This window comes from Aquarana catesbeiana, linkage group LG05 (assembly GCF_042186555.1).
Source record: "Aquarana catesbeiana isolate 2022-GZ linkage group LG05, ASM4218655v1, whole genome shotgun sequence".
Classification (NCBI taxonomy): domain Eukaryota; kingdom Metazoa; phylum Chordata; class Amphibia; order Anura; family Ranidae; genus Aquarana; species Aquarana catesbeiana.
In genome coordinates, this window is record NC_133328.1 from 516,072,411 (window position 1) to 516,099,428 (window position 27,018).

Sequence of the window (27,018 nt, forward strand, 5' to 3'; positions counted from 1 at the left end):
GAAAATGACATTTTCTTCACTTTGGGGAGATTTCCTTTCACTTTTTTGTAGTGTCTACAGGATAGGAAGTGAATAGATCGATCTATCTATTTATCTATCTATCTATCTATCTATCTATCTATCTATCTATCTATCTATCTATCTATCTATCTATCTATCTATCTATCTATCTATCTATCTATCTATCTATCTATCTATTTATCTATCTATCGTATTAATATTGTTTATATTGTGTCTTTCCTACTATGAAACATTTCTATTTATTATATATTAATTCTATATATTAGTTAATGTATAAAATGTATACTGTACCTTTATAAATAAGTTGATCTACAACTAATAACTGTGTTCCTAAGGCATGTGAATTAGAGAGTGTTGTCAAACATTAATAACATGAATACAACACTAGAGTGTGCTGGTAGCCAACTCACCCACTACTGCAGTAGTCATTGTTCCATTCTATGGCCTGTCCTGGAGGATTTCGGCATCCTGAGCGGACGTACTCCATTGCTTGAGTAACAGCCTGGGCTGCTGTAGATGTTGGGTTGATAAGATTCTGGTATTCTGACTGAAGAGTAAATCCCTGAGTGAGAGAAAGAGGAAAAAAAATATTGTATAATTAGCTACAAAGAAAAAAAATGAATACACCGTGCACAACATAACATGTTCAAGACATAAAAGATTCAATTAAATGTAATTTTACTTTCCGCATTATCAATATATTGGCATCAAAATATACAATGCACAGCAATTATGTCTCTGTATGAAAGAAAAGTTTGCATAGAACATAAACTGGTTTGCATAGAAGAAAAACAAAACGTTTTAAAGAAAAGGAGACAAAACAATCAACACAGCAAATGGAGATATATTCCTCTGAATCTGTGTTTTTCACATGAAACTCAAGGATACATTGCTTGTTAATTTTCAAAATATGCAACAGAATCTTTTTGAAAAGAGATTGGCAGCAGGTGGCTGAGTGTTTTATTAGGCTACACCTATTCATGCATTGTTCTGAAAACCCTTTTTCTTCATTCAATCACAAAAGGACCATCTGCTTCCTTTATACTTACACTTCTTTTTCAACTAACAAAAAAAAAGCAAAGCACTATACTAGTTATTTGAATTAATGAGGAACAAATAATAAAACTCCACACTGTGGTGGAAAAAAAATGAATAGCTTGCCTACGGTTTCAAAATAACAATTAATTTTGAATATGTATTTCTGCTGTTCTACTTAATTACTAAATTGGTCCACAGAAACTTTAATATATATATATATATATATATATATATATACAGTATATAGTATGTCAAAAGGATATGATAATCAGAAATAGAAATGTATCCATACCTGTCACTGTGTGCACTATTATTATCTAGAAGAAATCTAAGGAGGAAAATCATTCAGTGGCTATGGAAAAGTTTAATCTGATATTTTAGACACCTTGTGAAGCAGCCTACATTGCCATGAACACTCCCTCTCTTAGGGTTTGTTAAGCGATCAAACTCTAAAGAGTGATTGGCATGACTCACTTTTCAGAAGGTGTTTGACAGATGGTGAGAAGGTTTTAACCCTTAAAAGCCTGTACCACCATGCCACAACCATGTGTATTGCATGCAGTCATGAGGCAGTTGCAATGCGGCCCCATTCACTTGAACGTGACAGAGGGTCAAATTTTTGCCTCAGCACAATATGTGTATACCCCCATACATCTGCCTATGCAGCTTAGGGCGGACAGTTGGGGGTGGTAAAAAATGTGGCTCAGCTGCCTTTTTTTATTTAGCCTTATAACGTTTTCACTTTTTTTAAAGTATTTATTTGAAGTACAAAAATCTTAGCAATATGCCTTAACGTTTAAAAGAAAAAGAAAAACCTTGTTCCTATGTTTAGTTTCTTATTTATATTTATTTATATTTATTATTTACATTTATGGGAGCAGCCATACTTGCTCATTACATATGTATGGTTCCTACATTCCATTGCTACATAATGGTTTCTATTCCTTCACACGATGCAAGTCTATGGGTCTACAACATCACAATGATGTGCCTACAAAGCCAACCAAACACTATATGCAAACATGGAAATGAACACATATATGATAGCATACATGTGGTTATTTCACTGCCAAATGTGGGTTGCGAAGCAGCACACCCTCTGGTGTCTGAATGTAAGCTAAGTGGCATATGTGCAATAAAAATGTTATCTAAGTTTTTTTTTTTTTGGGGGGGGGGGGAATCTGTCTTACATCTGGAAGCAATTTCGCACTTGCATTCCATGCAGGAAGTTATTACTGAAAGGTGTGTGTGAAAATCATAGAAGGTAAAGAATCCATAGTGCATGCTTCGTGGGGAGTAACAACGACTTACAGGAATAAATAATAGGTGAATCATACATTTTAGCCCTCATTCACATTGAATGCGACTTTGAAATCATGCAACTTCAACCGAAAGTACACAATTTCAAAGCTGCATGTCAGTGTGACCTCAGGTGTGACTTTGAACACACCTGTGCAGCTTCATGCACAGATGTCTATGCAAGTTGCACCTGAAATCGTCAAAAGTAGTGCAGGAACTATTTTTTGAAACCGATGCATCACTGCAAAGTTGACATCACGCTGATTTGAACAGTGCCATTGCTGACAATAGGGTGCAACGTTTCATGTGATTTGGCCTGTCTCTGACGCACGGGACATGACGGGACTTCCCTGTGGCATTCCCCGTGATGTCACAGGGAAGTCCCGTCAAGTCACCGTGCATCAGAGGGGGGCGGGGTCACCGGGTGGCCCCACCCCCCGTTATTTAAGAACGGTCAGACGAGGAGACGCCGTCACACAGCGGGAGCCTCCCTCCATGCCAGCATGGATGCGGAGTGGCCCGGAGAAGAAAATGAAGAAGAGAAGAAGGAAAAAGAGAAGAAGATGAAGAAGAAGATGAAGAGAAGAGCGGGAGCCTTCCCCCATGCCATGGGTGTGGAGCGGCCCGAGGAGAAGAAGATAGAAGACGCCTCGGAGGAGATGCTGGATGAGAACGCCAGAGTTAGAACCCGAAGAACCAGAAGAAGAAGAAGATGAAGGAAGATAGAAGAAAGAAGAAGCATTTAAATAAAGGAATTGTCAAAAACTGTCTTTTGTCATTTTTAACATTTTTGACAGTTTTTTAGTGAAATGGTAGGGGTAAGTACCCCCTTACCATTTCACACAGGGGGGGGCCGGGATCTGGGGGTCCCCTTGTTAAAGGGGGCTTCCAGATTCTGATAAGCCCCCCGCCTGCAGACCCCCACAACCACCGTCTAGGGTTGTGGGGATGAGGCCCTTGTCCTCATCAACATGGGGACAAGGTGTTTTGGGGGGCTACCCCAAAGCACCCTCCCAATGTTGAGGGCATGTGGCCTGGTACGGTTCAGGGGGGGCCGCACTCTCGTCCCCCCCTCTTTTCCTGCGGCCTGCCAGGTTGCGTGCTCGGATAAGGGTCTGGTATGGATCTTTGGGGGGACCCCACGCCGTTTTTTTTTTTTTATTGGCGCAGGGTTCCCCTTAAAATCCATACCAGACCTGAAGGGTCTGGTATGGAATTTAGGGGGAACCCCACGTCATTTTTTAAAAAATTTTGGCCGGGGTTCCCCTTAATATCCATACCAGACCTGAAGGGCCTCGTATGGTATTTAGGGGGACTCCCATGTCATTTTTTTTTTTAATTTTGGTTCGGGGTTCCCCTGTGGGGAATTCCCATGCCGTTTTTATCAATGAACTTCTATGTGTATTGTCAGCAATGCAATAGCCGCGAGTAGTTTTAAATGGGTTTTTTCCTTCGAAATGTCATTTTGCTGTCAGACTGTTCTAAACACGGGAAACATGCGCCCCTTTACAGGCATACTATAGACACCCCCCAGCTACGAAATTTAAAGGGATATTACACTTTTATTGTTTGACTTTAAGCATTATTAAAATCACTGCTCCTGAAAAAACGGCCGTTTTTAAAACTTTTTTTTTTGATCCATGTCCCCTGGGGCAGGACTCAGGTCCCCAAACACTTTTTATGACAATAACTTGCATATAAGCCTTTAAAATTAGCACTTTTGATTTCTCCCATAGACTTTTAAAGGGTGTTCCGCGGCATTCGAATTTGCCGCGAACACCCCAAATTGTTCGCTGTTCGGCGAACTTGCGAACAGCCAATGTTCGAGTCGAACATGAGTTTGACTCGAACTCGAAGCTCATCCCTAGTCCCTACCATCTTTTGTCTGCTATTCCTCCCATCTGTTGGATTCCCTGTCGCACTACACATGGGAGATCTCCTACACTTGGCTCTCTCTCGATGTCACTTCCTTGTACACATCAATCCAGACTGACGGCATTAGGGCATTTTTTTTTAGCACAGGAACCTAACCATCATCACCTACGGGCCCAGTTCATCTTGGATTGTACGCAATTCTGCTTGGAGCACAACTACTTTAAGCATCTTGGGGGTTACTATCTCCAGGTGCATGGCACTGCCATGGGTGCTTCCTTTGCATCTTGTTATACCAATCTCTCCATGGGTTGGTGGGAGGAGTCATGCATCTGGAGAAGTAACTCTTTGTGTCTCAGATTATCTTCTACGGAAGATATATCGATGATGTGATCATTATATGGCATGGTCCTCCCTCTTCCATTTCTCCTTTTGTCCAGTACTGTAACAACAATAACATGGGCATCTTGTTTACTCGTGTACACGATACTGAATCTCTTGTGTTTTTGGACCTCAAATGATGCCATACGGAGGGCCAGATTGTATCTAAGTCACATCTTAAGCCCTCAGCGGGAAATTTGTATCTCCATTTCAGGAGCTGCCACCACCCCAAATTCTAGCAGAATATCCCAAAGTGCCAATTTTGTAGACTGAGAAAGAACTGCACACTAGACAGTGACTACAAGGCACAAAAACATTTATGGACAAGGGATATGACTCTGACGCAGTTCATAAAGCCTTTTTGGTGTGCCAAGCCCCCATCACCAATCAGGACAAGCCGACAACTTCTGTTACTAGGTCAGAGGTCAAGTTCATTACCCAGTATCAAAATCAATACAAAAAACATTATTAGATGTCACTGGGATATTCTTTTACAAGTTAGCTCCGGTTTTTCCTGAGAGACCAAGGGTCATCTATCACAAAGCTAGAAGTGTGAAAAATATGGTAGCCCCAAGTAGGATTCCTCACTGCACTACTTCAGTCAGAACTTTAACCAACTTTTGCAATCTGATTGGTATGTTTCATTGTAAAAAAAAATCAGATGTAAAATGTGCCGGTTCGTCCAGCACCAACAGAAGAGTTTTAAAGATAATTCAGGTAAAAGCTATCATATCAAGCAATTCTACAGTTGCGCAACAGAATTTGTTATACAGTATATTGTTTGTCTTGTCCCCGTGGCCTCTTATATGTAGGCTGCACTATTCGGACAGCAAGAGCCCGATTCGGCCAACGTCGGAGACTTATTGACAACAGATCAGATAAATATAGCATTTCTAGGCACTTCCTTCATGTCCATAATAAATCCACTGAAGGGTTAAAAGTCTGGGTGTTGGAATCTATCCCTCCTTGTTACTCCTGGGCTGAAAGGTTCCAGAGGTTATGCCGTAGGGAAACCTACTGGATTTTTACCTTGGATTCTCTGGGGCCTGGGGGTTTGAATGAGGAAATAGAAATCAACACAATTCTATGATACCTAGAACCTATATACCAACTCGCAACTAATAGTATGTCTTCTCTTCTTTTTTTCTATTTTTTCTTTTTTACTGCCGCCCTTCTATCCTTTACCGCCCCTTCCTTTTTTTTTAACCAACCCCCCCTTTATTTGTTCTCATCTATAAATTTAGTCTGTGTATATATCCATCACCCTTTAGATATGCTGATAGGAATTATTACCTGTATGCTATCATAGATGCGTTACTATGCAGCCATACTATCCTGCCCATTTTCCTTTATTCTATTTTATATAACTTTTAGCTTGTTTCCCGCTGTGCTATAGGTACACTTGTGCCATGCTATGACAGCTATACATGTTGGAAATTGGATTACAGCTATAAAAGCCAGCCAGTATTGCCCTGTTGATTGGGCGACTAGCCTTGCCCAGTCTCTGTACTGATTGGCTGTTTTTTGTTTTATTCCATCCAGACAGTCTAAATTTTCCCCTCTAGAGGGGGGTGGGTTTGCCCCGGAAACGCATTGCGGCCTGCCCCCATCCTGATTGGTCTCGTGCTAGCTCTGTGAGAGTGGGTGTAAGAGCTGGAGACGCTGCCGGTTATATACCCCCATACGGCGGGTCTGAGCTTATCCCCACAGCGGTCTTCTCATCCCTTGTGATAGCTGGCTGCTTGAATGGTGATCCACATCCACCCTGTATGCAGCTTGCAAGATACTTTTATGTAAGTGTATCTGAATAAAGTGTTACTTGTTTTTACTATCACACTGACTCAGGCCCCCTCTTTCTGCTGTTTTTGTTTGTGTCTGAGGGAACTCCAATTTCCTGCCGAGGAGCTGCCTCCCCATCCACCTGTGGATTCATCTATCCTGAGAACTTCTCCTTGATAGTCCTTACTACTATGGACTGTATGGACTAATTCTTATTAATTAATTTTGGGTATATCTTGTTGTGTCCCCCCCCTGGTATTTTTCCCTTATGGTCCACCTTATAGCTGCCAGTGAGTGCTGACTCACACACTACCTGCCAGTTCTGTGTATGCAAAGCTTGGATTGTGCAACTCCATCTTATTTTGATTCATGTTCTCACAGATGTTCTTTTATTTCTACACTTCCACTTTTGAATTGATATACGCAATCTACTGTTGAATATTGCTTTAGTAGCAAAAATAGCAAAGTTAAAGTGTTAGAAATCTGTTGGAAAAAAGCAGAACCCCTCAGGTCAAATAATAAGGCACATTTACTGCAGGAGTCAGTCCTGTACAGGAGAGATTGCTTTGTCAAGGTCATTGTAAGAAAAAAAAGAATGGAAGAGCTTTACTTTAATTTATCTAGCGTAAAGAGAAATAAATAATTCCAATTTAGATTGTTGAATAGAGAGAAAGACTGCACATAGTAACTAAAGAGAAAGAAGGAAGTTGGTCATATAAACATAGCTACATATTTTTAAAGTGTATTGTTGCATTATAAAGGCTATCTGTGATCTCTCTTGTTATTATTGGCCTTGCTCCAGTGAATATTTCAACCACTATAGATGGTTTTAACTCTGCTCGTTAAGTACCACTCTCAACTTTTACAATAGAAATACAACATTACCTTAAAGTAGACCTGTATTTAAAATGTTTATTTTTTGCAGAGCGATGCCCCACTAGGGCGATATTAACCCACAATTTTCAATCAGGCAATTTGAGGGGCTCCAGTGGGCTTGCTTAATTGGGAGGCAACTGGCTTTTCAGTTTCCTCATTGTTCTGAAAAATCCACTTTGAGATCTAAAGCCTGAAGATTTCTTAGAGAACTGGGTGGGATGAAATCTTCAATCCTGGGTCCAGATTTTTAGTACTGCCAACACACTAATTGGTCAGGTGTGTGCTGGTCTTTTTGTAGACACCTGACCATGGTTCTGGGCTCCACCCTCCCAAGGAGTCTAGATGTGCAAGGGAGAAGCCAGAGAGTGCACGTGTAAACTGGGAAAGCCAGAGACCCAAGCCTGAGGGTCATAGCAGCAAGGGGCTGATATGTGGACAGTGTTGGCAAGGAAATGGTCTGCGGGAGACAGAAGACCTGAGCAGCACTGCGGTATGTGTAAGCCAGGAGTGCTACATGTATGAACCTGGAGGCTGAAAGTGTATTTTCTTTGGATGGAAATGCTGAAAACCCCTGTGAGGGAAATCCATTGATTTTCGTTTCTGGAAGTGTATTGAACTTTTCTTTAATAAAAGTGGGCAGCGAGCCCTTAATTTTATGGCATGGACTGTACTCACTAGTGGGCGCTACATTTGAGCTATACAACTCCAAACTTCACACTAACAGAGATTCATTAGCATGATTAAGGCTGGGTTCACACCTATGTGAATTGGATGTGGATTTCCCCGCAACCAATTTGCATGGTAGGAGATTGTGACCGGCTCTTTATGGAGCCGGTTCACATATCTCCTCTGTGACTCTGGTGTGAATTTGCACAGGGGCCCTGTACGTCTTTTGGTCTGCTTCAGGTCCAAATTTGGCCAAAATTCGGGCTGAAATCGGACCTGAAAAGGTGAACGGGGACGCAAAGGATCCCTGCTGTGACCCACAAGCGGCAATAGTATGAACCCAGCCTTAATGTGACAAAGCAACAAAATCAAAAATGTGTACCCAAGTTAGAAGCAGCAGAGCATTTCCACGCATGTGACAGTGCCCATATTCTCTCTGTTCTAGCCTCAGAGGTACCTGTCAGGTATGTAATCATCAGTGCATTACTCCCCTCACTCCTTTTTCTAATGACCCAATTGCACTGATAATGACATCAGTAATCTAATAATAGGAAGATCTACTCATTGATAGCTTGTGCCCCCACTTATATGGAAGCCTTCCCACAGCATTCTCAACTGGAAAATAAAGTGGACTTAGGCAAAAGAGCATATGTAGAATTCCTGATGCCTATCATCCAATCGTGTGCAAACAAAAGTACCTTCTTTAAATTTTGCTTACATGTGATTGGGTATTCTGTGAAAACTGAAAATTTCCTATCAAATACTTACCATAATTTTCCTTTCCTGATAGACTCCATGGCAGCAACGCGTGGGTTAGCCCCGCCTCCATAACTACCCTATAGGACACCTCTCCCATTGCTTCAGACTATAGGCCATGTTCCCTAGCTAGCCTACTCCAGGCATTGGGAGGGGACTCCTGCTGCTACTGAGTCTATCAGGAAAGGAAAACTATGGTAAGTATTTAATAGGAAATGTTCTGTTTTCCTGACAGACTCCATGGCAGCAATGTGTGGGAAATAACTCGCCGTACACACCCAGGTGGGAAAATGCTGAGCAAAGAAAAGAAATGTATTTAACACCGTCCACCGACTGTACTTGCAAACCAAAATTGACAGATGATAAGGCAGCTGGTTCAACACAGTAGTGAGATACAAAAGTGTTGATAGAAGACCAGGAAGTCACCTTACAGATCACTTCGGGAGCGACGTGGCACGAAGCTGTCCAAGATGTCGAAATACTCCGAGTCGAATGCCCTGTCACTGCCTCTGGAGAATCCAAGCCCTTCACTTTATAAGCCCATTGAATGGTCTGAACAATCCATGCAGCAATGGATCTAATCGAGGCTGGCATTCCCCTGTTTTTCCCAAGGATAAGTATTAAAAGAAAATCTTATTGCCGAAAGGGAGCCATGATATTGTTTCAGGATGTGCGCCTCATCAAGGGGATGGATATCTTGATCTTCCGTTGATCTAAAGGTAGGGAGCACAATTTCCTGATTTTCGTGGAAAATTGTGGTCACCTTAGGATTCGACCCCAGCATAGGCATTAACGCTGCTCTGTCCGGAAAGAAAGTTAGAAAAGGCTCCTTTGAACCCAGGTTTCTGACTTTAGACACTATTTTTGCTGAAGTAACAGCCACCAGGAAGGTGGTCTTGAGAGTAAGTTCCTTCACTGAGAGTGGCTTACCAGGATCTGATCCAAGCTGGGAAAGGAAATCCAGAACAAGAGGGAGGTCCCACTTGGGGAACCTTGGCTTCCTCTGAGGCCTAAGCCTGATAGCACCTTTGTAAAACTGTAGAACAAGAGAGTGTTTTGTCCATGAAGCTCCTGTGAATGGCGAGATGGACGATACCTGTACCCGAAGTAAACTAACCAATAGGTATAGGTCTAGACCTGATTGCAGGAAACTAAGAATGTTCTGAACTGCTGGAGCACTACATAGGTTGGACCTAGAGGACCTGTGATCCGTGAACCTGGTCCATATACGTTCATAGACTCTGTTGGTGCTATTTCTTCTAGCGTTCAGGAGGGTAGGGATGACCTCTTCTGGGCAGCCTAATGCTTCGAGCCTTCTCCTCCCAAGAACCAAGCCCTGAGGTGCAGGTGAGGAGGACAGGGATGCAGGGTTGTGCCCTGAGTCAATAGGTCCGGCCTGAGTGGCAGGGGAACTGAGTCCTGATAACTGAGGAGTGTCAGCAGAGGAAACCATGGCCTGTTGAGCCAGAAAGGAATTATGGCTATCACCTCCACCTTCTCTGTTCTGAGTCTCCGTAGAAACTGGAGTATCACAGGCACCGGATGGAAAGCATAAGCCTTGCGGAACCTCTAAAGTGAGGGCATCTAATCCATAGGCCTGAGGGTCTTGCAACCTTGAGTAGTACTTGGCCAACTTTTTGTTGCATGGGGATGCAAATAGGTCGACTTCCGGCAACACTCCCAGGGACAAGGACCACTCAAACACTTTGTGGAGAGACCACTCGTTGTTCATCTGAACATGAGAAAAGAAGTCTGCCTGAACAGTTTGGATCCTGGGTATGAAGACCGCTGAAATGTTGGACAAATTCCTCTGAGCCCAGCTCATGATTGGCTCCACTTCCCGTAGCAGAGACCAGCTGTGGGTTCCACCCTGCCTTCTTATGTAGGCCACCTTGGTTGTATTATCCAACCTGAGCATCACCGAGGATCTTCTTGTTAAATGATGAAATGCAAGAAGAGCCTGAAATGCGGCCCATAGTTTGAGGATGTTGGACACAATCCCGAGAGAAGGGGAGTTCCACCTACCCTGTGCTACTTCCGATTGGCAATGAGCGCCTCAGCCTTTGTTACTGGCATCTGAAGTTATCGTGACTCATGTGATGGGGACGATCGAGTGGAAATTGCAAAGATATACCCACTGGTGCCACCAAAGGAGGGACACTCTCATGCCGGAGTAAGGTGGATCCGCTGACTCTTGTTGTCGGACCTCTATTGTTGGAGGAACCCTTTCTGGAAGGGACGTGTCCACCACTGTGCCCACTTCACCATGGGAATTGTGGACGCCATGGTACCAATCACCTTCAGGCACTGGAGAGCAGAGAGATGAGACGAAGCAAGGGCTGAGCGGATTCTGTCTCAGACCACTACAACCTTCTCTTCGGGCATTGAGATGGTGCCTTTCACCACGTCGAAGTGGACTCCGAGAAACACGAGAACTGTGAGGGTTCCAGGTGACTCTTCCTTAGATTCAGGAGCCACTTGGCCTCTTGAAGGGTGGAGATGACCAGGCTTCTGTGTTCTGGAAGTTGACCTTTGTCTTGAGCCAGGAGAAGGAGGTCATCTAGGTAGTGATGAAGATGAACCCCCTTGACTCAGAGGAGAGCCACAACAGCTAACAAGAATTTGGAGAAGACACAAGGTGATGTTGTTAGACTGAAGGGGAGACAGGTGAATTGTAAGTGCCGCTGGCCTACTGCAAAATGAAGGAATTGTTGGAAATCCGTTGCCACCGGAACGTGGAAGTAGGCGTCTTTTGGATTGATCAACACTAACCAATCTCCCGGTTGGACCGACTGCTGGATTGTGTATAAAGACTCCATTTTGAACTTTTCTTTTTTGATGAAGTGGTTGAGATGAGTTAAATCTATAATCGGTCTCCACGTGCCATTTTTTTTCTGTACTATGAACAGAGGAGAATACATGTCCTGGCCTTGCTTGCCATCTGAAACAGGAATAGCTACACCTTGCTCCAATAAAGAGTTTACGTAGGCTAATAGGATCTGCCTTTTTTCTTCTGAATGTGGAAGGGATGTAGGAATGAATCTGAGGCTGGGGGTGCTGCAGAAGACCCAGGTGTGACCTGAGGAGACCGTTCTGACGGTCCAGAAGTCCTGGATTGAGGCTGCCCAGACATGCCGAAAGTGGCATGCCTGAGCGGGCCCAATCTCAAAAAGAATTTGTGGATTCCCAATTGTTGGAGGTACCACCCTTTGTGGGTTTCTTGAATGAAGACTGTCTGGCTCTCCAAGATCTTGCAAACTCCCAGCCAGGCCTGTAGCTACGTGCCTCTCTGGCCCACTCGGTATTCTGTTTCCTTGGAAAAGCCCGTTTTTGGCTCTGTAAGCACCAATCCTGAGGGAGGAACCCTGACTTGCCACCCATGGCCTGGGACATGGCGCTGTCTAGCTTGTTGCCGAAGAGGGAGGTACCTTCAAATGGAATTCGGCACCAAACCTGCTTAGAGGTTGGGTCAGCTCACTATGGTCGGAACCACAAGGCACGATGAGCTGTAACCACCGACAGCATAACCCAAGCCACGAGGCGGATGACATCAATGGGAGCCTCCCCCAGAAAGGTGGAGGCCAGTCTGATTTCTTGGACAGGTGAGCTTCTGGCCACCTCACTGGAGATCAGAATCAATCCTCCTTTCCAAGGGATCTTTAAAGGAGACCGTGTCTTCCAGAGGAAGGGTCACATATCTAACCAACCTCATCAGCACTGCGTCCACCAAGGGAGCCTATTCAAGATGCTTAACCTCTTCCGTCCTGAAGGGGTACAGTTTTAGGATTGCATGGAACTTTTCTTGTCTATTTTGCTTCACTCATCAGAGATGATGTCGCCCAATTAAGTGAGAAAGGGAAAAAATTGACACTCCTTATTAAGCTGCTTGAAGAAGTTCCTCTGCTTTGGAGGAGAAGTTACAGGATCTTCCCAATTCAAGACTTCCCTCACTGCTTTGACCAAAGAGGGCCCAGGGCATACTCAAAGCCAATTCCGGGATCCTCTACTTCCAACTCACTATCCGAGGGAGGAGTGGATGGGCATCTTGGTTGGGAAGATTCCCATGTATCGTGGGCCTGACCTTCTCCCATTGGAGAGCGCAGTGGCTCCGGGTTGTGAGGCTGATGGGACTCCCTCTCCTGCAGGGATTCTCTCACGACTCACTTGACTAAGGATTCAAGGTGCTGGTCTGCACCCTCTCTCTCATCTGCTGCTTTTGAAAAACAGTGGTCACAGAGGGACTTGCCGGCAGGAACCCGGGCCCTACATTCCAACACGATTTATCCGTCTCCCTGCTGGGGCGGAATGAGGGGGGTGAGGATGATCTTTACTGTGGTGCCTGGAACCAGAGGGAGATCCATGGTGCCTGGAGGAGTGCCAGCAGTGTGATTTTGAACCATGCTGTTCATTAGACCAAGATGGGCTGTGGAGAGAAAAAGAGAGAAGACGGAAGAGAGAGACAAAGAAAAATACATTAAGCCTAGTGCCCTTGATCCCTCTCTCCTCCCCCACAGCAGGCAAACACAGGGATAGTCCCCAGATGCATACCTGCTACAAGAGGGCTGGCCACTGGAGGGCAGTGAAGGATCCATAGTGTCTAATGCAGGCCACTGCAAGGAGAGAACAGGTCAGCTGGTGACAGAGGACCATTCACTCCCCACAGAACTGACCCCTTACCTGGGGAAGCTGTGCCAGAGATCTGGGGAAGTCGCTGCATATACCCACGATCATTCCTGAGGCTCTACAGGCTTCCCCAGAGATTTAAAAGTGGCACTGTGTGACATCACTGCCGGCGCCAGGTACGAGACACTCCCAAGCATGCGCAAAACCAGGCCTCGGTTTCGTTCTGGGTCCACCCATGCGCAGAGTGTACACTGGGACCCGGAAGAGGGAGAGAGAGCGGCGGCTGGAACGCAGGAGGAACCAGCCGCCATGCTCAGAGAGAAAACGACACCAGGGAAAAAAGGCAAACAGGAGCACAGAACATACGATATATAAAAACAAACACTGCTGCCATGGATAGTGTTGTAGTAGCTCACCACTCCACCATGCGATCGCCTGGGCTGAGGGGACCACACACACACCGGACTCTTGTGGCAGATAATGGCCGCCTGCTGACAGCTAGGCAATATGGCCCATGTACGCTTGCCAGCCAGTGGCAAGGCTTCCAGCTCCTCTGCTCATACAGTCCATACCCTGCTTAACAGTCAAGGCTAATTAGAGGGACATGACTCCTGGTCGCTCAGCCGATCCTGATCGCAGGAAAGTCTTCTTCAGGTAGAACCATCGACTTGGTTCTACAGAGGAGGAAAAAAAAGTAGCATGGTCTATAGTTCGGAGCAAAGATTTATGGGAGAGGTGTCCTATAGGGTAGTTATGGAGGCGGGGCTAACCCACACATTGCTGCCATGGAGTCTGTCAGGAAAAGTGAATTTTCACCACATTTACTAAGGTAAGGGAAAAGACTCTTGCACAGTGGAAATCCCCTTGCAAAGTGAACAGCGTAATTGATTTTAGTAAATCAACCCCAATGTATATTTTTCTCCTCACATGTTCTAAGATGGAAGGAAGCAACTTCCTATGGTGGCACACCGAGAAAAGGAGGAACCAGGAGCACCAACTGAGGACCCGAGAAGAGGAGGATCGGGGCTGCTCTGTGAAATTCTGTTGCACAGAGCAGGTAAGCATAACATGTTTGTTATTTTAAAAAAACACTTTAACCTCTCTGGTGGTTTTCCTGAGTGTGTCTTGGGGTTAAATTTCAGTACCATTAGCGGTAACCCCGAGCCACACTCTGGATTGCATTGCAGGATCCTGGTGTAGGTAGCTTACTTACCTTTTCCCCAGGATCCTGCGATGTCCCATCGCTGTGCCCGCGGGCTGTGTCCTCCGCCCGATGCCTCTGTGTGCCAGGCTCCATTCCCTGCGAGCATCGCGACACATGGGGGGGTGCCCGGCGGCAAATTCAAAAAATAGAAAATTCATAACATATACAGTACACTGTAATCTTACAGATTACATTACTGTATGAAATCATTTCACATCCCTTTTGTCCCTAGTGCTTTGTCCAATGCCCTGCATGCAGTTTTATATTATATATATACTGTTCTTTTCTGCCTGGAAACTTGAGATTGTCCATAGCAAATAAAAAGTGTCCCTTTACATCAGAAGTGGTTTTAGACCAGCTAGAAAACAGCGATAGTAAATTAGACTTTGCAGATTACGCTTGCAGAATTGAGCGATAGCGAATCGTGGGGAAATTAATTTTATTATTATCATATTATTATTTTTTATAATTATTGATAGTGATTTATTATATTAAAATTTATGATTTTGTGTTTCAAACTTTATCATACCCGAGATATCTACAAGACTCTTGTTTGGACAGATTTAAGTGTGTTACTGCTAAGAATTACAGGCCTACAATATAAAACGCCTAATTTCTATGCAAACCAATTGTACCGCTTTGAGATGCAAAAATCTGACATAATCATAACGCCAGGGTGGCTACGGAATCAATAAGTGTGCCACACTATATTTTTCCTAATGAAAGGTGGGTTGTGTATAGTTAATCATGATGCCTTACACCAAGACTTAGTCAACTTTAAACCATATGACATCACTTTTCATCAGAAAAATAAGGCATTATACAACATCTTATTTTTCAAGAAGTTTAAACCCCACAGCCTAAAAGTAACCTGCAGGGCATTTTACATTTCTTTGTCTCCTGGATGCTGCCATTTTGGATTTTATTTATGCCACAATACAGAGGAAAGACACTTTCTGCTCTAATAAGCATGAGCTGAACAATAAAAATCTGCATAATCCACACAAGCTGACAATGCGCAGCAGATTGCCTTTACCACCAATCAACTGTCCAACAGTGAGGTGAGATGGGGGGATTGCAAATAATGCACTCCAGATGTACCCATGGGCTGGAACAGGCTATTATCTATGGGTATTAAAAGAATGCTGCTTCTGTTAGAGTAGAATTTTGCATTTACAGCAACAAGCAGAAAGCGTACAGGAAAATAGGGCAGATTTTCCTTATGTATTTATGGGTGGGGGGGGTCTAAAACAAAACACACAGTTCATTTACTTTAAGCGTTTACTTGATTTTACTGACAAAAAACTGAAATGGGTAAATGTATCCTAGTGGGGGGTATTGTAATCTCTATTTTTCACTACAGATATTTGGGTAGTTGAATGTGAGAGAAGGTTATGCATAATTCTAAATTTATATACTGATCAAGGTTCTTTCTCGCCCCCTAATCAGTTCATACATCTCTTTCATCATGCGCATCTAGGTTGAATAAACTGTACAATGTTACCATACTGCAGCGTACGGCACTGGCAAGATGTGAGTTATATAAGCTAATTCTAGGCAATCAATCCATTTTAATCTTCCCTCAAACATTTGTCACCTTTGTATGCGTCCTTTGTCAGCTTTGCTGTCTACACAGCTGTATTTAATAATGATCAAAACCTCAAATTTCAAACTGATGCTTGGGGGTCCAATTAGAAGTTCTATCTGCTTTGCAATGTCATTTTGGAGAAATTAGCAATTGTTTTAAACTGGTATAATTAACACAATTCATTTCTGCGCTAATATGTAAAACAACTAGCCTTGATGCTTTTGCTTTTTTGTGCTGGAAACATGGAATCCGAATACATGTTTCATTTAACTATTTGGAATATTGTTTAGCTAGCTGTATAAACTACAATATTGCCCTTAGGGTACCTTAATAAAAGGCCAGCAAAGCAATATTTAAACTTGGCTTTTATAGGTTATCTAAGTTGGGATAGCTAGTGAGTTTATGGTGAGAAAGGTCAAAAGGAATCAAAAAGCCTTCCACTAAAACATTGTATAGTTCATGCCTTATTGTGTGACAGTGACAGCACTGGAGCATGCACATTTAAAACCTTTAAAAAGTCAGTGGTAGCAATAATTAATGCAATACAAACACCTAGAGCTTCTTGTACATACCTTTAGTCATGTTTCTAGTGCCCCAGTAGCTCCAAAACCCAGGGAGCTCAATTGTGCAAAGCTAATTTTGGCTTAGCCCTGGTACATCCTCCTGCTTTCCACACCTTACTATTAATCATTGAGGCTCTCTATTGCATTTGGGGTGTCTTGGAGGAAGGAAGGGGGACGGGGCAACTTTTTATGTCTTTGACATTAGCTTCAGATGTTTCTAAGAATATTTAGAATTCAGTGACAGATATATTTGACCTGCAGTTGATCTACTACTGACCTGCATTCAACATGATTTAAAGTGGTTGTAAACCCTCAGAGACAACTTAATCTGTTCAGATAGTAGATAACACAGGCAGCTGATCGCTGCCTGTGAAAGTGTACTTACTGCTGTATTTTCAATGAAAAACGTCTTTTTCTCGTAGATGACATCATGCGAGATTGAGCAGTATGATCTTTCATTAACGGCATGTAAAGTGTGACGTTTGTGTATTCCCTGCATGCCGGGAAATTACTGTGAATGAGCTTCCCCTCTGAACAGCACAGAGGAGAAGTCTCGCGATGCTGCACTGATTCTCTTCTTCCTGATACTCCTGGCGCATGCCTGAGATTTCAGAGTAAGGGCGGAAGTGACTACGTAACAGATTCAGTAAACAGTTCTAAAAATGGTGCAGCCAATACCCGGAAATGAAGAGAAGACAAACACCCTAAATAAGGTATTTACAGACCTTGTTTAGGGCCGATTTCAATAGATTACCCCTTGTAATGAGCTACTGAATGTTTAAACTGAAAAAAAAAGAAAAATCGGCCATGGTTTACTTTCCTCTTTAAGCTGCTTTTGCATTTCTGTAGGCTTGTATAGAGAAAGAAGCCAGATTTTGGGGTTGATTTACTAAAAGCAAATATACTTTGTGGGGTTGATTTACTAAACTTGGAGAATGCTAAATCTGTTGCAGCTCTGTATAAAAACCAAACAGCTTCCAGTTTTTTCTTGTCAAAGTTTAATTGACCAAACTGAAGTTAGACGCTGATTGGCTACCATGCACAGCGGCACCAGATATTGAACTCTCTAGTTTTAGTAAATCAACTCCTGTAAGTGCAGTTGCTCCAGAGCTTAGTGAAGGAGGTAAAGTTCATTTTGTAAAGAATAGCCAATCAGATGCAAGGAAAAAAAAAACATAATTTTTGCTTGCACATGATTGGATGGTGGAAGTCAGAAGAGCTCACCCTCATTTACTGAGCTCTGGAGCAATTGCGCTTGCAGAGTCCACAGTCTATTTGCCTTTAGTAAATGAACCCCTACGTCTGTTGCCACAGAATTGACATTGTCATTCAATTTGGCAAGAAACAGCTGGCTTGAGTGATGATTATCTCATGTCTCCAACCAGCTTTAGGGCATACATAGGTTTAAGGGTTAATTGGTAGCACAGGTTCAAACAATGACTAAGCAATTTGTCTTACAGCACTGTGTCTATAATATAGGGATTAAACATTCTTGTGCAATTCTTTATGACTGCGCAGTTCCTTACACCACATTTAAAAAGTAAATGTGTGGTTGATGCAAAGTAAATTATAATGTTTTATTGTTTTATCACTGCAAATGTGACAATACCATTTAAAAAGGGGCCAATTACTGGTTCACAGCAATTATGCCATTTAGCATTTTAGCATCTTAAAGTTGGGTACACACGATCCAAATATCCTGCTGCACTCGCCAAGATTTGGACATTTGATTCACTGGAGAATGACAAGAAAAGTAATGGCAGCCATCTACCATTACACTGACAGAATTCAGAGTATTTTTGCACCTGGGAGTCATAGGTGGTTGTGTATAGCCACATCCAGAAGCCTATACAAATCAATGACAGCCTGACAGATGCCGCTGCTGTATGCACACATTTTACATCCAGGGTTGCTCATCTGTCCCTGTCCACATGTTATTGTTCGGATGTGCATACAGCCGTGGTGGCAGTCACCCTTTTATTGAAAAAGGCTACTCTACATAAACACCTGTGACTCAGGGGCTTGGTAATACAATGGATTGTGTCACTGTATGGCCCCTTGCAACTGCCTTATTGAGTCCTAAGGCACTCATCTGTAGCTGTTGTACAGAAAAGACTGCTGCATTGTTGTTATAAAAGAAGTCCCATCATGTTCACGTGTCTCTGAGCACATGTAGCTTCTTCACTGGGATTCGACAGGGGAAATCAAACTGGCCATCTCTCATCTAGGGAACCCAATCAAAAAGCTATTGCATGTATAAGTGTGCTATGTTGTCCTAAAGGAAGTCCCATCATGTTCCCATGTCTCTGAGCATATGTTGCTAATTCACTGGGGAATGACAGAGAAACTAAGCCAGCCATCTTTCATCTATGGAATTCAACCTTAAGTTTTTGTATAGAAAAGTCTGCTGCATTACCAGCCAATACAGTCGTGTGTAATCAAGGCACTTCCTTAAAGATAGAACAAGTAGGGAAATCTGTTAAAACTTTAAAATCCCATTAAATAGTAACTGGCACCAGACCATTTTAATATCCCCAAATGATCACATTACAACACCATCAATACACCAAAGATCCAATCATTAGAAAAATATATTTTTCTGCATTCCTCATTATTGTTTTCTGACAATTTCATACTTTTCTTCTGTACTTTAATGTTTACCAAATTGCATACAGTTCATGAAAAAATATACAATTCTACAAGAAAATAAATATCACATAACGGAAATTGTTTACTAGAGAGACATATTTGTACATTTCACACTTAAGATGTGATTCTAGCTCTATGTGTCAGATTTAGAATAACAAGCTGCTGGCACAGCAAATAAAGATTGTAATCAACAAGAAAGCAAAAGTCATGGCACAACATTTTTCAAAATGCTATCAGTTTTATAAATTCACAGTATGTACAGTAAGCTTTCAGATGTACGTTCCCCAGAAAAAAAACACAGGACCATATCCATACATGCTTGAAAGGATAAACAGATATGAACGAACTGGATTGTGCAAATGTGTACAAGTTATTTAGGTATATGGCTCCAGGATTTGAGGATGTTCATCACTCCTCAACAAGAACTAGAAATGATCATTTGACCAGCTGACTATGTACTTCATATCGTTTGTATCTGGGACTTCATTTTGCCAGTAGCAGATAAAAAAGAGGTTTTAGGTTGGATAAATGTGTTCAGTTGTTCAACAGTTATCTTCCATTTTTAGTTAAAATGTGGCGTATAAAAACTTGTCAAAAAATACAGATTAACGAATCAGATTTTATCTTGGTATAAAAACTTGCCTAATTAGAGGCATTCCCTATACATTTCTCAATATACAGTGGATATAAAAAGTCTACACACCCCTGTTAAAATGTCAGATGTCTGTGATATAAAAAAATGAGACAAAGATAAATAATTCCAGAACTTTTCCCACTTTTAATGTGACCTATAAACTGTACAACTCAGTTGAACAACAAACTGAAATCTTTTAGGTGGAGGGAAGTAAAAATAAAAATAACTAAAATAATATGGTTGCATATGTGTGAACACCCCTAAACTAACAATTTGTTGAAGCACCGTTTGATTTTATTACAGCACTTAGTCTTTTTGGGTATGAATCTATCAGCATGGCACTTCTTGACTTGGCAATATTTGCCCACTCCTCTTTGAAAAACACTCCAAATCTGTCAGATTTTGAGGGTATCTCCTGTGCACAGCACTCTTCTGATCACCCCACAAATTTTCAATTGGATTCAGATCTGGGCTTTGGCTGGGCCATTACAAAACTTTAATCTTCTTCTGGTGAAGCCATTCCTTTGCTGATTTGGATATATGCTTTGGATCATTGTCATTCTGAAAGATGAAGTTCCTGTTCATGTTCAGCTTTCTAGCAGAAGCCTGAAGATTTTGTGCCAATATTGACTGGTATTTGGAACTGTTCATATTTTCCTCTACCTTGACTAAGGCTGCTGATCCAGGTGAAGAAAAACAGCCCCAAAGCATGATGCTGCCACCACCATGCTTCACGGTGGGTATGGTATTCTTTTGATGGTGTGCAGTGTTGTTTTTGCGACAAACATACATTTTGGAATTATGGGCAAAAAGTTCAACCTTGGTTTCATCAGACCATAACACATTTTCCACATGCTTTTGGGAGACTTCAGTTGTGTTTTTGCAAAATTTAGCTGGGTGGGCTTGGATGTTTTTCTTCGTAAAAAAAGGCTTCCATCTTGCCACTCTACCCCATAGCCCAGACATATGAAGAATATGGGAGATTGTTGTCACATGTACCACACAGCCAGTATTTGCCAGATATTCCTGCAGCTCCTTTAATGTTGCTGTAGGCCTCTTGGCATCCTCCCTGACCAGTTTCCTTCTCATCTTTTCATCGATATTGGAGGGACGTGCAGTTCTTGGTAATGTTCCTGTTGTGCCATATTTTCTCCACTTGATGATGAATGTCTTCACTGTGTTCCATGGTATTTCTCCTGACTTATACCTTTTAACAATGAGATCCCTCTGATGCTTTGGAAGCTCTCTGAGGACCATGGCTTTTGCTGTAGGATGCGACTAAGAAAATGTCAGGAAAGACCTACTAGAACAGCTGAACTTTATTTTGAGTTAATCAGAGGCACTTTTAAAGATGGCAGGTGTGTACTGACTCCTATTTAACATGAGTTTGAATGTAATTGCTTAATTCTGAACACAGCTACATCCCAGTTATAAGAGGGTGTGCACACTTATGCAACTGCAATATTTTAGTTTTTTATTTTTACTTCCACCCTAAAAGATTTCAGTTCAATTGAGTTGTACAGTTTATAGGTCACATTAAAGGTGTAAAAAGTTCTGAAAGGATTTATCTTTGTCTCATTTTCTTACATCACAGAAACCTGACATTTTAACAGGAGTGTGAGGACTTTTTATATCTACTGTACTAGTCATTCTTGATACTTATTTACTGTGGGTGAAGCCAGGAACAGGCAAGTCAACTGATCACAATTTTCTGCAGGAAGGAGCACCCACTATTTGGTAAGGGGGAAGGGGAGAGATGCAATTTGGTCTTTGGGGATGGTGTATGCCACCATGCTACACGTTACTCCTTAAGTATGACAGCAACATGAAAGATGATCTAAAAAGGTGGCCTTTAAGTAAACATTGCATGCAATATTTGAGCAATGTAACATGTCACATTCGAGTAATAGCAATTCAAGTAATAGACATGAGAAGTGCTTGTGATTACTGGTTAATATTTTTCAACCCTATGTCTCATCAGAAATTATTCCCTTGTCGGACTACTCCTTCTTTTCAGCTAGCCACAAAATGTATTCTAGACTAGATCTTTTTTTGACAGATAGATGGCTGTTAACTAAAATCAAAGCATCGCAAATCAATAGCATTACCTGGTCGGATCACGCGTCGATCTCACTGTTGGTGGATGACAAATCCACTAACAGTGCCACCTTTATATGGAGATCCAACCCACACCTATTTCAGGATGATCCTTCCAGGTCTGCTTTACAAAGGGTTCTGAAAGAATTTTTTGAACACAATGTAGGCTCAGTTACTGACCCTTTTGTTATCTGGAACACGCATAAGGCGTTTATGAGGGGTCTTCTAATAAAACTAGGGGCCAGGGTTAAGAGGAGGAGGGGGCAGCGCATATTGGATATTACCAAGCAAATCCAAAATTTAGAAGAACAAAACAAAGCCAATTTCAACAATAGGATAACCGAAGAAATAACCAAGCTAAGACATGACTTACGGCTCATACTGCTGGATGATTTTGAGAAATCTTCCAGGAGGTTAAAAATGACATATTACGCCACTGGAAATAAGGCAGGGAAATTATTAGCAACCCGGCTACGAGGCATTAGACATAAAACTAAAATTCCCTGCATTATTCACCCAGAAACTCAGGAAAAATTATACCACCCCCAGGCAATAGCAGATGCCTTTAGTACTTACTACGGGTCTTTGTATAACCTGAATAAAGATCCTCAAGTAACTCAACCATCATCCGATTCTATTTCTAAATTTCTCAGTAAAATAAATTTACCTCATCTCACAGAAAACCAAATTGAAACATTGAACTCCCCTTACACGACACAAGAAGTGTCTCAAGGGATAGATTCATTACCCAAAAATAAATCCCCTGGACCTGACGGGTTTACAGGAGAATATTTCCAAGCGTTTAAGGAAATACTGTCACCCAAACTCACTGAAATATTTAACCAAGCTGCCTCCGCCTCCTCATTCCCCTCTGAAATGCTGAAAGCGATGATTGTGGCATTGCCGAAGCCAGGGAAGGACCCAGACACCCCACAAAACTTCCGCCCAATATCATTACTTAACAATGATTTAAAATTATATGCCAAACTAATAGCCAGTAAAATAATTGATCTCCTGCCATCTTTAATTCACCCTGACCAATCTGGTTTCACCAAGGGACGCCAAACGGCAGATGCAACCAGACGCTTGATCAATCTTATATACTCAGCCAACAGGACTGGAACGCCTTCTCTGCTCCTTGCTTTGGATGCAGAGAAGGCGTTCGATAGGATCCACTGGACATACCTAGAACACGTTTTGACTAAGTTTGGTTTCAAGGGCCAAATATATCAAGCTATTATGGCACTCTACACAACACCGTCAGCACAGGTTTATATATCTGGTATGCTCTCAACCCCATTTAAAATTACAAATGGGACACGCCAAGGATGCCCACTATCCCCATAAATTTTTAATCTCTTAATGGAACCCTTGGCAGCATATATCCGCCAACACCCCAAAATTAAAGGATTGACAAGTGGGAACAGAATGCATACCATAAGTCTTTTTGCGGACGATATTATTTTGATTCTCACAGACGTACCGTCCTCTCTGGCTTCGGTTCACGATGCTCTACATTTATTTAATGCTATATCTTACTATAAAGTAAATGACACCAAATCCTACCTGTTGGGCTTGGGTCTTACAGAAAAAGTGAAACAAAACATTACTTCTAAGTTCCCATATAGATGGAAAGAAAAAGGCATTGCATACCTAGGGATCACTCTTACACCTAAAACTTCAGAATTAGTCAAAGAAAACTACACCCCATTCTTAGATTCCTTGAAATATAAACTTGACGAATTGCAAAAGTTTGAACTATCATGGTCAGGCAGACTAGCAGCATTCAAAATGCAAATTCTACCACAATTTTTATACCTATTTAGGACCCTACCAATACCTGTTCCACACTCCTTCTTCCAACAAGCTCAACTCACAGTCGACAGGTATTTGTGGGCAGGTAAAAAAGCACGTTGTGCTTTCAACAAACTTATTAAAATTAAACAGATGGGGGGGATAGGACATGTATCTATAAAAGATTATTATGCAGCTACCATACTTACACAAGTAAAGGTTTGGTTCCCTCATAACACCACCACATTATGGTCGGATTTAGAAAGTGCACAAATTAAAGGGGGGAACCTATATAACTACCTGATTTCCAGCCCACATCACTATACAAAAACTTTGCCAGGTGCACCTACCATACAGGCTTCTGTCGAATCCTGGAAATATTTACTTACAAATATAACTCAAGGAGACCCACAAATTCTCCTAAAATTCCCGATCATGGCATTGGAACATGTTATTCCTGACTTGTCGCTATCTACTTGGTGTACAAGTAAAACACTCCTTTTGGAGGACCTCTTTATAGGACCAACACTGAAATCATTCAGATCATTACAGATCGAATATTCCATACCAGCCTCCGAGCTCTACAAATACATCCAGTTATCCCACCTATTAGACAAAAAGAGTTGCAATTTAAACACTCAACTACCTTGGAAATTAGCTCTCTTCTACACAAACACCAAAACGATCCAAAAAGGAACATCATTATTCCATAAGTACCTACAGGATAAACATTCCTTCTGCAAAACTACTAATATCACAGCATGGGAAAGGGACTTGGAGAGGACCTATACAGAAGAACAGTGGACAAAAGCGTTTAGGGTTACATATAATTCCACAAGAAGTGCTAACCTCTGGGAATTGTACTTTAAAATACTATTGCGGTGGTATCTCACCCTACATAAGATTTCCAAATTTGCAACTGCAGCATCCCCTGACTGCTGGAGAAACTGTGGTCACAGAGGTACATTGATTCACATACTGTGGTCCTGCCCACGCCTTAAAAGGTATTGGACCCTTGTGTTCAATACAATAGAACAAATCTCAGGCACTAAAGCTACATATACCCCAGGTATGGCACTTCTGTCATTAGGAATAGATTTAATACCTGCACCAATGAGAACAGTAGTATCTCATTTACTTATGGCAGCCAGACTCACTATAGTTAGACATTGGAAGGAGACTAGCCCACCATTAATAGTGGAAACCCTAAGCATAATGAATACACACAGTGCATATGAGATACAATTTGCCCGAAGTAGGGGGAACTTTAACCAGGCTTATAATGTATGGAATTCCTGGTTAACATGGTATCCAAAAAACTTAGGTCTCAACTTCTATGGGAAGGATAAATAATTTAAATAATTTGAATAACCAAATATTTTTAATTAAATACCTTAATAATCTATAGTACACTGATATATATATAACAAGCCAAAACATTATGGATGGTCAACAGACATAATTTTTCTAACTGCGGATACGAGTTAAAAAGTTTTGTTACTATTTCTTTTATGATTCTGTTTAAAAGTTGTCATAGCTAAAGATACAACTTGCAAGTATGGACTTTTCCTATGTTTTGATTGAAAACTAGACTTAACAGGATATGGTTGGGCTGTGGATCCTCCCCCCTACTGGACACAGTTAGTTCCCCAAGGGGGTGTCAGGGGGGAGGTGAGTAACATCCCTGGTATATCTATTTCCTCAAGCTGTAATATGATGTATACTTATAATTATACTTGCTTCAAAATTGTCCTTTGAATGTTATAAAATCGTGACAACCCTCAAAAAAAAAAAAAAAAAAAAAAAAAAGAAATTATTCCCTTGTCACTATTTAGCACAGCCAAATGTTACCTGAGAAAAGGGGAAAAGGTTTGGACTTCTCACCGCAGTGAGAATCCGTAATCTTTTACCCTACTTTTCCTCTGTAATTTAAAATAATATAAGAAAAATACCTTCTGGTGAAGTGAACATTGTTTTTAAATTTTTAGGAGCAGAACAGTATTAAAGAAAGTAAAAAGGTACTAACCTGCTGCATTGCTGGTGAATGCAAAGCTGTCTGACTCTGCATCTGTAGCTGGTTACCAATTGACTGCTGCATTGACATTGACTGGTGTTGCTGCATGTGCAGATGCTGGTGGAGAGGTGGACTCATCTGAAGAGATGGAGGGGGAGAAACAGCCATGCTTGCTAGAGAAACAGTCACTGGCATTTGGTTGTTGGGTTTGGGAGCTATATTCCTGTTGATTCCAGAATGTATGGTGGATAAATGTGGGTTCATTGTTGACTGTTGGTGATAAGGGGAACTGAGATACAGTGTAGAGTGTGCCTGTGCGGGTCCATGGAACATGGGAGGCTTTGAATTCATCATTTGAGGTGGCTGTGATGTCTTATTATCAATAGGATCGTTGTAGCTCTATTGGGAAAAAATGACAATGCTTAAATGACTCAATAACTTTACCTTATTTATAGACAAAGCCAATCACATTACAGCTAACATTTTTCTAGGAAAGTTTAAATTGAAAGTACAACTTTAATCACAAGCTATGACCCACAGTTGCAATTGCTTTTCTCTGTATACATAGAATACGTAGTAGTACACTGTAAAGAAGTAATCATTTTCACATCTTGTTGGCTAGGGAATAAGAACATTCTCTTTGTGGCCAAAGACTGTATTTTTATGGTTTACAGTATTTCTTAAAAAGCTTGCAGTGATATTTTATTTTTGTTACATGTCATGTTGTATTTAAATTGAAGAGATGGTGATCATAAAAGAAACCGTTACTTGGAGCTATTTACTTTAGAAGAGAAAATCAGGGCAATTATGAAAACAGATGATATCAGCATTTACTGTTCTTGGCCTTGTAATATACAAGTAATGTTTGGACTGGAAAAAATGTACATTTTGGTCTCACCAGTAATATGGAAACTGGACAGAGAATTGTTGGGGAAATTGACTTTTAGTACGACCTACTTGGAAGGTGATATAATAAAGAAGGTAACATATAAAAGAACATAACTTAGCGCTTATGCTTGGAAAATAAAACCAGCAGTACCTAAAGTTGGGTACTAAAATTATGCCATGAGAGGGAGTACAATGGAAAAAGGTATCATATCAGCACTTAAAAAGGGTGCAGTTGTGACCAGGAACATTTTTAAAATGATTAATTAACAAAAAAAA

At 41.6% G+C, this 27,018-nt stretch overlaps 1 protein-coding gene across 9 annotated transcripts in view; it reads right to left on the minus strand.

The window, feature by feature from the left end:
- TOX (thymocyte selection associated high mobility group box) overlaps window positions 1-27,018 on the minus strand; it is a 392,368-nt gene that overhangs the window by 7,100 nt on the left and 358,250 nt on the right. For all 9 annotated transcript variants that reach the window (XM_073631671.1, XM_073631670.1, XM_073631673.1 and 6 more), the window contains 2 exons: window positions 25,867-26,253; window positions 432-583 (listed from right to left, as the gene is read on the minus strand). In XM_073631671.1, coding sequence (XP_073487772.1) covers window positions 432-583; window positions 25,867-26,253 — 539 coding nt within the window. The remainder of the gene's footprint in view (window positions 1-431; window positions 584-25,866; window positions 26,254-27,018) is intronic.